Source organism: Pelmatolapia mariae, linkage group LG13, assembly GCF_036321145.2.
Source record: "Pelmatolapia mariae isolate MD_Pm_ZW linkage group LG13, Pm_UMD_F_2, whole genome shotgun sequence".
NCBI lineage: Eukaryota > Metazoa > Chordata > Actinopteri > Cichliformes > Cichlidae > Pelmatolapia > Pelmatolapia mariae.
The window spans coordinates 15,792,446-15,804,594 of NC_086238.1; the positions used below are offsets into that span (position 1 = coordinate 15,792,446).

At 39.8% G+C, this 12,149-nt stretch overlaps 1 protein-coding gene across 1 annotated transcript in view; it reads right to left on the bottom strand.

The window, feature by feature from the left end:
* Window positions 1-12,149, bottom strand: part of macrod2 (mono-ADP ribosylhydrolase 2) — a 414,494-nt gene that overhangs the window by 16,881 nt on the left and 385,464 nt on the right. Inside the window, exons 10-15 of the mRNA XM_063492022.1 lie at window positions 11,930-11,968; window positions 10,225-10,284; window positions 5,586-5,624; window positions 5,114-5,152; window positions 3,332-3,556; window positions 2,721-2,783 (exon numbers count right to left, since the gene is read on the bottom strand). Of these exons, the coding sequence (XP_063348092.1) occupies window positions 2,721-2,783; window positions 3,332-3,556; window positions 5,114-5,152; window positions 5,586-5,624; window positions 10,225-10,284; window positions 11,930-11,968 (465 nt within the window). The remainder of the gene's footprint in view (window positions 1-2,720; window positions 2,784-3,331; window positions 3,557-5,113; window positions 5,153-5,585; window positions 5,625-10,224; window positions 10,285-11,929; window positions 11,969-12,149) is intronic.

Below are 12,149 nucleotides of genomic sequence, written 5' to 3' on the forward strand. Positions count from 1 at the left end.
GGGAGATGTAGTCCTGCAAAGAAAGGCTGCACTGGAAAGCCAGGCAACCAGCATAAGTTGTTAACTAGTTATAGGCAGTTTGAAAAGTAAGCAAAAATGATTCAGCTCATCAAAGATTAAAAATTAAATAAGACACATAAATCCTTTCTTGGGGAAATGAGGCAAATATAAGATATGATAGATGTAACATCTGTTTGACTGAATGGCAAGATAATCTTCAAAAATATTTATATACTCTAGAAATGCACAAATCTGTTACAAAACTTAACCGAGGTACGTTTTGCTTTCAGTTACTGCCTGATGTTTTGACAGAAGCAATCAATAAGTAACATGAAGAGGAATCTAATGTACAGAGTGGATATATAATCTCATGTCAGTGTTGAAAATCCAGCAGAAGGTCACACATGGAAGCTCAGAAGATCCCTGTGTGGACACACAAAGGCTTTACATATAGATATATATAGGTATATGTGCAGCAACCTCATATTATGTCCTCAAATTGTTTGATTTCTCATGCATTCATCCCATCATTATGAACTATTATATTACCTCTTTCAGTGAAGCAGATTTAACCTTTACAGTCTTGAGCAGGCAGCCTGATTACACTTGTGTTTAATAAAAGGTTATTTGCTCTGGAATCATTTGGTCTTGTCTTGTGAATAGCTGGTTACGCATGGCTAAGCCAGGCTGTGTTGGTCTGCATGATATTCAATATCTCAGACTATTTGTGTTTGCACTCCGTCCAAGGCCCCTGCTCATCTATACCAAATGCAATCTGCCTGCAATCAGGAGTGACACCACTGTTTACTGCCTGACTGTGCCACCACGCAGTATGTAGCCTATGGAAACCTAGACGGTGACAGACAGTAGCGGGCTCAGGCAAGAGGCAGTCAACAGGGTGGAGTGAAGCTTTCCACTGAAGGAAATCCTGTAGAGTTTGAAGGCTATATTTCACTGGCTTTCAGGGAGAATGGAGAAGGCTATCTGAGACAGATCTATCAGGAATGTTCACTCTCACCCTAAATTAATTGAATGTCAGTCAAGGAGAAAGTGAAATAGAGGCAAGAGAGTGACTGAGACCTTTGTGTTAGTGGAAGTGGGGTGGCTGGGGTTCCAAACTTTAGCCTTAACTTCTTAAAAGAATTACTCAGTGAGAAGCCAGAGAAAAATGTGGTAACAAAGACAGATAATCTATTTGTGCAGAAACAAACTGTGCCTATGCTGAGAGAGAAGCCCGTAAGTGGATGGCTTCAAGAAGTTTAAATAAATAAAGGCTACATATATGGAAACTTTGCTAAAAAAGAGATGGCAACAAAGTATCTGTAAAGTACAATTTCAGCTGATTACTTTAAGAGATTGTTTTCTTCTATAGTAAAGCATACTTAATGGTTTTATTCTGGTTAACAACAAACAATATCTCAACCTATGTCTGAATACTTGACATAACAATCCTTTATTTTACACCTAGCCTTAATACACTTTCTTACTGCACATGAAAATATTTTAAATAAGTACACATATATAGAGCTTAAAGTACTATAAAAATGTATATTTGTTTTCTTAAAAAGTTCCATCTGTGGATTAGTATATACTCATTACTCTTAGATAGTGCGCTTTTCTATAACAAGTACTTTTTTTCCTACACATGCTTTATTTGTGTCATTCACACTTTAATTAATGAGCCCAAATGTGCTTTGGCATGCACACTGGAGAAGCCAGGGATTGAACCACCAACCTTCTGATCAGTACATGACCTGCTCTACCTCCTGAGCCTAGCCACCCCAGCAGCAGGAGGGTATATGGATGACCACAAATAAACTAGGGTGCCCATGATCACACTGATGAAGTACAAATAACCCAATGGTTTAGCCCATTGATCTGTTTTTCAGTTGTTTGGAACATCAGTGTTGGTTTATAGGACAGAGCAATAAGCTATGCAAGGCCCTGGATATAGACTCAACACTTTTCAAAGGATTTGTTGACACAAGACTCTCCTGCAAAGTCTCTTCTAATCCTAGCTTCTTGCTACGTTAAGCTATCTATTACACAAATCAGAAGCATTAAAATGTTACTCCATACCAGACTCTGCTAGGAGAAAATAAGAGCACTATTGCATTACGAGTTAAATAGTACATGTTTTTAGTAGTAGTAAAAACCACTGGCTGTGATTTAGCATGCTACAATTATGACACACAGCATCATTGCTATGCAAGGTGTGGGGAAAAATATGCTGATACCATTAGTCTGCAAAGCAAGCCTGATTATTGGAGTGGCTGCAGTTACTCAAAGCGATACCAGCTAATCAAAGTGAGAAATAGACGGTTTGTCGCCGTCTTCACCAAGCTGACAGCTAAATACAGTCATTTTTATGACTGAAATGATCAGTTCAGGGAAAATCTGCCAAGTAAAGAACAATGCCGATTCCACATAGTCATAATAGTCACTGATAACTTTAGAATATGCTGTAATGTGATGCTGGCTGTTCTCAGCATCACCATCATGGCTGCTGGAGATGTGTTTGGCCACTTGTGGTTCCCTGCAGTCGTTGTTACTTTCTATACTGATTGATGTTTCAGGTGGGCAGAAACTGATTCCAAGTATAAACTAGTGCTACTAACAGACCAAAAAAAATACAAATTCAGTATGCAAGTATACAAATGCATCACACTGGACCAGAAAAGCACATTCATACAAGTCAAATCCAACAAATCAGATCTTACCTTCCATATTGTCGTCAGGTTTTTCCACGACATTTACTTCCATTTGAGGAGGCTGCACTTCCTCTGTTAAGGAAAAGAGGCAGATGTTACATTACACTACTCTAACATGACACAAGTGTCTTCATTGGCCTGCAAAAAAACAGCTCAGCCTGTCTTGTCTTCAGTCAGAGCAGCTCTGTTAATATGCCTTAAAACATGCATGTGCTGTGGACCGTGAGGCTCGGTCTGCATACAGTTAAGATCCAAGACCTCCTCACTTGGGTCTGTTTCTTCTGTCTGTACAGCTGAAACGTTTGTGCATTTATTATTAACCAGCTCTGTAATGTAACATTACATTACTGATAAAAAGAAAAAAACATCTTAAAATCTGTTTTTCCATTTAGTTATTTTAGTTTTTAGTTATTTTACTATGCTACGTTTCATGAACTGAACTGATTTATTCATATCTTCCTGCCTAATACCCTGTGGATATTAAACTGTAATTTAAGAAACAACAGAAAAACAAGGAAATCATCATCATCAGGAATCATTTTTATCATCAACACTGAGTATCTCAGAGGTTTTGATGCGAATGGATAAAACACACAGCCAAACTGCTCTCTTGTACATACCTTTCTTCCCCTCTGTATTGTCGTTGGTAACAGTTTCTTGACCTTTGTTTTCATCGTGGGCGGGGCTTCCTTCATTGATATTTCCAGTTTCTTCATCGCCATCGGTCTCTTTATCGCCATCGGTCTCTTTATCGCCATCGGTGTCTTTATCGCCATCTTTCTTTTGAATTTCATTCTTACTGTCGCACTGTTCTGGTTTTTGCTCTGCGTTTGCTGGATCACCATCTAAAGGCACAAATAAATAAATAAATAAATACAAGGAAGCGCATTTTGAAGGATTAATCCAGACACTGGTAGTCAAAGCTCTTACTATTAAATCTAGCTACATGTGCCACGAAACAAACCTGTGCTTCATTACTGCTGACAGAAATCTGTCAAACATATTCACACCAACAGGTAGCTCTTTGTCAGTTTGAATGGAAGTAACAGAAAAGAAGGAAATCTCGTCAAAAGAGTTGGAATGGTGGAGGTTTTAAGGGTGTCTTTTGGGGGCGTGCAGCCAAAAAGAGTTTTTAACTTTTTAAAGAAAAGTCATCTATATTTCAAAAATATGTTTAGTATTAATAGTCAAAGAACAAAATATGAGTGTAAAAAATAACGCAAAGCTAAATGTGGATGAAAACAGTATCTGATGTAGATAAATTGTCTAATATTGGTTTTTGCACAAAGACTACATTTTTTACTAAGTAACCAAGACCACAGATTGAACATCATATTGATTTGTGGTGGCTGGATTTCACCTGCAGTACACACACACTTGAGAATAATGTAACAGCAGCATTTATTTTGTTGTTTTTTTGTAGAATTATCTTGCAGGTGTTGTTTTAAATTGTATATTTTTGCTCTTCCAAGCTCCTAACTCTCTGTTTATGTCTCATGAGAAAGTAATTACATATCTCAGGTCTTGGATACCATCCCAGGGTAGCATTTGCTATAACTTGCTCATGGAATATCTGCAAAATTCATGTTCAGAGAAGCTCTATCTGTCAAATCGCTGTCAATGGGATTGGATTTGAATAAAACAAAAACAGAGGAGAGACGAGGCGCTGCCAGTATGCAAATGCAGAATCTTAATTATATACCAGCAGCACAGAGGATATTCAGAAAAGAGAAATGGTTCTGGCTCAAAGTTAATAGTTGCTCCTTTAAAACACATTCACACACACACACACAGTTCATTTGAGGCTCTTGCTGTCAGCACAATACAACACATCAGAGCCTCTGGCTGTGTTATACATACACATTTAAAACAGTGTGTACTACTTATTTCTGCTCTGCTGACAAGATGGCTCAGGTTGGATTTTAAAAAGGAAGAAATACTCTGAACTAAAAAGATAGAGCGACTGAGAAGCTGGATGTTGGTCAACTCTCATTGTGTTCATCGCTTAAATCAAATTCAATTCAATTCGATTCAATTTCACTTTCATATTGCCAGATCACATCAACACTGTTGTGTATATATTGTAAGGCAAAGACCCTGCAATAATACAGAGAAAACCTCAACAATCAAATGACCCCCTTTCATTAAGCGCTTGGTGACAGTGGGAAGGAAAAACTCCCTTTTTAACAGGAAGAAACAGGGAGGGGCAGCCGTCTGCCGCGACCAGAGGAAGGACAAAAAAAAAAAAATAACACACTGTGGAGGAGACCCAGGGATTAATAATAGCTAATGATTAAAACTCTATTTGAGTGAGTGCTGGACAGTAATCTCAGTCTGCACCCAGACAACATGTAATCGCGCTGCCACCAGTGTTGGACCCTTGATTTGTAACTGTACTATACCTTGACTTTGACTCTCCATCTCCACATCTTGAGGTTCACCTACATTTAGAAAGACAAGAGAAATTCAAAAGAGCAGAAAACATATGAGTTTAGCGCCAGCGTCTGGAGTTGAATCGACTCGGCTTTCGATATCACCTCAAACAGCCTTTTCATTCCATCTCTTTCTGTAGCTTTGCCTTTGTTCTACAGTATGAGAGCAATGGATCCACAAAGACATGCATAAATTAAGTGACAAAAACGAAGGGAAAAAGAATGTCACTTCTAAAGCCATACATAATTGAGGGATTTCTTTGTTCCAAGCTTCTGTGATAAGAGAACTTTTTTTTTTTGTTAGAGTGGTGACACACGGGATGGAAAGACTGTACTGAAACAAAGAAAAAAAATTCAATTTTTGATGACAAATGACATCAAGAAGCATCGGTAGAGCCGAGAGGCTCAGAACATGCGTTAATGGTCCGTAGAGCTACATTACCATTGTCACCGTTATCTTCATCACCTCCTCCCTCTGTACCTGAAAAGGGAGAGAAAAAAAATCATCAGCCAAACAGAGGCATCGGTATGAATAATACCAGTCATTCATTTCGAAAAGCAAAGGAAACAGTCATAATAATGATCACTGTTTAGCTGTTTATCTTCCTAATGCAAAGGATTTATTTTGAGGGTGTTGACGCTGCATTTTAAAGCAGCAACGTCCAACCTAAGTTATTTTTCAATACTGAAACAGCATTACACTGTAGGGATTTTCTGTCCATGTTTGAGTTTACAGGTATTTGCTACTAATGTTTCTAATAACATTTTAATTACTCTATATTTTGCATAAACACAACAGGGGACTAACACAGGCGGTCTTTAACATATCTAGCTTTAAGACAGCAGTTTTGGGTCTTTGTTATAAGAAAGAGGCTCTTAAATTTGTAGCATTGGGTAAGTAATAAGCCACAGTAGTGCTTTGAATATTTGCAGGGCATGTTACTTTATGTTGCGTGCATAAAGTAACATGCCGATGTTGTAGTGTTGCCCAAACTCACCCTGGTCAGCTAGACTGAATATAAATATGTTTGCAGTTTTGGTTATGAACAAATAAAAATGAATCATCTTACAGCTTTTTATATAAAAGCATATATATGCTACACATATAGCAATATTTGAAGAACGTTACTCGTACATTACACACAGGTGCTGCCATCACCAAACTATAATTTCAAGTCATTAGAGCCTTTATCCTGTTACATCCTCCTATAAACTGAACTCCATAGAAATGTCCACCGGATGCACAAAAGGCAGAATTTGATATGAATAAAAATCCTATCTGTTACTACTCCCACCCTCCTCACCGCTTTCTTGCACTCTTGCACTCTTACACACAGACAGGCACATAAACCAATGACATTTGGGACAAATTGAGTAAATGAAAGCCATGACACCAATAAGAGAACATGCTTTACAATGGCTATTGTGCAGCTTCTATAATTGCTTTTTTAACAAGCTGCAGAGAGAAACCATTTTTCATATCTATGCAATTTTGCCCTGCACTCAGAACAATAAAAATGCCAGCCTCCATTAAATGGGAAAAAGGCCAGTTCTACCAGTGCTGCATGTTTGTCTCAAGTATCTCTGTCCATCATGCAGAATGCTGGTGACACACAGTAGATGGCGAGCCTTTCTATTAATCATGACTGGCATTTGAGATAGAGCCACAGACAGGGGGCTGAAAAGAATACTTCATTGGGGGGAAAAACAACTTAAGATGAATCCTCCGCTAGCCTTGAGGTCACCTTTTTGTTTAATATTATGCGAGGGCCTTGTATCTGTCCAAAGTATCTATCTGTCCCAAACAACAATTTATCAGATATGACAAAAGGCAGACTGTAATTTCCTCTTTGTTATTTGATCATTTGTATTTGGCTTATTGAATGAAACTGCATTCAATTTGTGATAAAGGAAAACGTGGGACAGATTGTGGATCAAATGCACACACACACACACACACACACACACACACACACACACACACACACACACACACACAGACCAAAAGACCACATGCAAAAATGAAGGAAAAACAAATAAATGTATTGTGCAGATGTGACTTCTAAAGGCTCTGAGGTAAGATCAATTTAAATGTCTCTTTAAAAGGTAAAAACCCAAATAACACCTTCAGGATATCGCTCATTCATGAATACGAAACACCAGGTGGCAGCATTGCCATAGCTTTCTTACTCAGTGCTCGCTATACAATACTGTCATCACTGTAAATAAGGGTCTGACATACTTCACACAGAAGGGTTCGGGCAACACCTCGAGACTTTTACTGTCAATATTCTGATGAATTCCACTTCAAGAAACATGGTGACAAAAAGGCAATTTTAGGTACTCGCCTGCACTTCTGTTGACTGAGCAAAAGCGGAATGTTTTTCTGAATAAAATGTTCGTCTCACACACACTTAAATGATTTATTAATGTCTACATCACATTCAGGGCTACAGTATTACAAGGACATAAACAATTTATAGACTGATATTCAACCTTCCTTTTGTACCCTACTTGCACGCCTGTTAAGTAAACATCACCTGTGGTTGATGTTTACTAGTAAATAAAAGTAATATCTCAGACGGGAATAAATGGAAATGGGAACAAGTTAACTGGAATGCGTGCACACTCACACACACTCACATTCAACCATTAGCTCGGCTCCAATCCCCCCCTCCCCCCAGGCCTTTCTACTATTCCTTTTATTAAAGCAAAGTGGAGCAAAGGACAGGAAAAAAAGATAAAAAATGAGGGAATGTGAAAAATTCATGAGACATTTGTAAAGGAAAAAGGAAAAACATGAGCAATAGCAATCGTTCAAAGACCTTTTGCACGTGAGGTGTGTGTGTACAGAGTAAAGAGTAAGCGCGTTTGTGAGAGATGCTTTATAGTGTACCACGGAGCTAGATGGCATCCCACAGAGAGGCTCACTGTCTGTCCACACGTAGCGTTATTAATCTGCATGTCCACTTTGTGCCATCTCTCACCATCCCCCCCTCTCTATCCCTGGTCTTTCCCACTAAACTCAAGCATTCCAGGCAAACAGGCAATGATTTCTGGCTTAATGTCCACATTTTACTGTGTCCTGTAACACACTAATCTCACTAATACCAATCTGATATCAAATAATGGGCACTGTAGTGCCGCTTGCCAACTCAGGTGGCCACTAAAGAGGTTAGAGTCCAGCTTGGAACTCCGTGCCAGCGTTCACCTCCGTGTCTCAGCCACCTTTTTACCTCTCTCGGTTTTTCTTTCTATAGCTTGTGGCGTCTGCATGCTGTGCTTCTGTTTCATGTGGATTACATCACAGCACAGCTCATCACACACACACAGAGTCAGTCTGTGACCCCCACCTTTCAAATACTCCCCAGGGATGTTTGCCGGTGATGTTGGATCATGTTAGCTTCATTTGAAGAAGAGATAAAATGCTGTTGATCAAACCTGAAAGCCACCTGCATTGTTCTTTTAATATGACTTAATCGTGCATCATGTATGCTATGCTGTGTAGTGAAATATCATTTTTGAAAATTAAATGAAATATATGCATCAAAATAAGCTGTATTTTGATGCTGTCTAGTGTTCAAAAACAGAAGCTGCTGCGTTGTTTGAATGGTGAGTTCTACCACAGGTTACTTGCTCTTTTATGTTTGACCTGGGTGTATGTGTTAATTGTGTGCTTTTAACTGTCTCCTTCCTTGAGTCCACTGAGGCGAAAGAGGCCTTTTGCTTGTGAGGTGACAAAAGAACTGTAAGTGCAGCAGTGCTTCTGTGTGGGACGGAGAGATCCTATAATTACCCTCAGTCCACTAACCAGTGTATTTATCAGGGCAAAACATTGGTGAAAGCCTTGATGTTTTCCCTTCATCAGTACTGTGACTAAAAGCCCCTCATATCTGACCCATGGACTGTGGCGTGAATTCCCTGAAGAGTAATGGATCCCACAGAGGCATATTGACAGACACACTTCACCAACTCTGCTGCAGAGTTGATGCTTTTTTTTGAAAAAGGTCCTTCTCTACACCAATGACTATAGTGCATGAAAGAGTGAAATACATATTTTAGTTGCCAGAAGAGCTTGCTCTGGTACACAGAAGTAGCACGAGGCTCTCAAGCACCTTATAATGTCTGTTTTATGTAACTGACAATGTGTTTTTGCACTTAGCGTTTCCTTTGCTTTGTGCAATCTTGAGTGTTTTCGATGATTAATCCCACCTATGTGCTACATCGAACCAGACCTAACCTTTACAGTGCAGGCAGCACAAAATCATTTCATTGCCTCCCTGTGAGAGAGGTTGTGTCAAGGACTGACTGTTCCCATGCTAGAAAGCTGTGCCAAGGCCTTTTGTGAATGGATTAGTTACTATTAAGCTGCGGGGCCTGATAAATTAGGATTTATAAAGATTATTACAAAATACTTATGCCCTTCTAATGCTGATGATTGAATTTGTGAATCATACTGAATTACTGTGGATTATGGCAAAGGTATGTTGAAGAGGCAGGGAGAAAGACTTATTGTGCTTTGTTGAGGAACACAGAATGCTGTGGCGCCCTTGAAGTGACTGCACTATCTAGACCAGCCTCTCACAATCAGTGAGAGGAACGGTTTCCCCAAAGACAACAGCCATGACTGCTATCTTCAAAAAATTCCTTGCAACCTTAAGGCTTGAAGACAAATGGATGGTGTACGATTTTAATTGCCTACTAACACCCTCCAGTGTAAGAATCTAATTATCTTTGGTCCATCGTATCGGAGAAGCCTATAATTGTTTCAATATTACACATCCAAAGGGGCTGAAACTGCAGAATAGCCAGATAATGGCTTCTTAAACAAGTTTGCCTCTAAGAAAACATTCTTTTAAAAAGACCAAGCTTCATCTTGTATTCATTTCCCCAAAGAGGAACTTGGCATCAGAAGAGCAAGAGATTACTGACCAAGAGAACGCTCCTTTACTTTATACACACACAACAATTGTTTTTAAAGTAAACACATATCAGTGTTTCCTCTGCCAGTAAAGTTTCCTTGGCGCGTTAAGGAGAAGGAGCCGGAACAAACGTGCACAGTCAGAACGAGCACACTCTACCTCTGGTGTCGTCCTCGCTCTCTTCCTCGGTTGCTGCTTTGGTAGGTGGTTTTGTGTTATCTATAAATCAACAAAAATAAATGGTGATTCAGTTGGGCAGACACATCCTTATCCCAAAACGCTACCAGGAAGCAAAGAGCATGTCGTTCTGGCATCAAGGTGAGTGAGATGGTGTGAGTAAAGCTGACTCTTTGAAGCAGTGATTATTCTTGGCCGTTCTGTCTCTGTGGACCATGTGACAAAAGCCCGTGGGAGAGCGTGATGGCTCTTGTGTTTTGTTTTATACCTGCCTGATAAAAATGACGCTGGTGGGAGAAAAGGGGAAAAATGTGAGGCTTTGACACCAACTCCAGACCACAGTCTGGGACAAAAGCGTCATTCCGTGTGAGAATTGCAGTCATTTGAGCCTTTGAATAGCTTCCAGGCTGACTGATTCAAACTCTGGCTGATGGAGCAGAATAAAAGGCCAGTCCTTGGCACCAGTGCAGAAGCCCATCAAACAAGGCCAAACTGGACCAGGAAAGGGCTAGTATGATGATACAACAGAGCCAGGAATTATCAGGGGTTGTTTCAGTATAGTGTGGTACTGTATGCAGCATAAAAAAAGCTGGTGAGGAATACAATTTAAAAAAACAAAAAAAACAGCACACTTGGTCAAGACAAAAAAACAGCTCCTCTCGACCAAGCCTTTACGATTCAGCCACATTGTTTCACTTTGGAATATCACATTTTACAGTGCACTTATAAAACAGCCCTTTTATGTTCACCCAAAGTGAAAACACACATGCGTGTAATTGGTAGATCATGGGGGTGACTTTTGGAGGAAAACATTTTGATAGCACCCTCGTTTCTACATCTACAGTAATCTGAAGACTTTCTTCTGCAGACAGTAAAACTAACATTGCTTTTCGCTCAGATGGCTGCACATGTACTATGAGGTTTGAGCAGTTAGATTTGGGAAAACCTCACTGCTAATCCCACTGTGATCACAATTAAAAAAAAATAAAAGCTCTTCATGTACTGCTTTGCAACACTCTACCTGGGAGAGAATTGCTACAGGCGGTATCAAACATTTATCAAGCATCTCATAAAACTGAATTTTATACTGTACGTCTGCAAATAACAACCAAACTGCTGTTATTGTTATTATGTTATTATGGCTATTGTTTCTGCTATTCAAACGCACACGTGCGCTTCTATGTGGCCATCAGTTTGTGCCATTGTTTATTCAGGACATCAGCGCACAGACAAATGTCAGTAGTTTATCCTGATAAGCAGTATCTGGTACGTTCAGGCCTCGTGCCAAGATGGTGTGGTGATAAAAGCATTATGCGCTGACAGTTTGTGTTTGTGCTATCACCCGGTGCACGCTGCGGAGGGATGTAGCTCTGCTGCTTCTTTGTCACTCGCTTTAGGTGGTCTGAAGGCATTGTGCCCGTAAGCCGGATGAAGAGAATGGTGTTGGGAATTGGCTTTGATATAAGCTCTTGTAATGTAATGCACCTGACATGAAGTATTTTTAACAGCGATGAGTCAGGCCTGGGATTCAACTTGTCGCTAAATGCATAAACATTCAATTTCGTCTGCTTCGCGAAACCCAGCAAATCACTGTCATAAGCTGAAGCTACACCACTCACTCACCCTCTGTGTGCTTTAATGGAGGTGTTAAGGTGAAAAGGCAACCATGAAATATTCTGTCACTCACCTTCCTTCGGCGGCTCCTCTGTAACCTCCATGTCATTGTCTGGCAGAGGGGGAGAAAAAGACAGCGTGTCAAACCAGGCTCTTTTATAATGCACGAGCCGACTCATGGCAACATGATTATAATATTAGAATATCACAGTGTTATGATGCCGTCTGCTGAAACCAAACAATGAAACTCAAACCTGCACCCACCCCTGTAAATCGGGGAAATACGATCACAT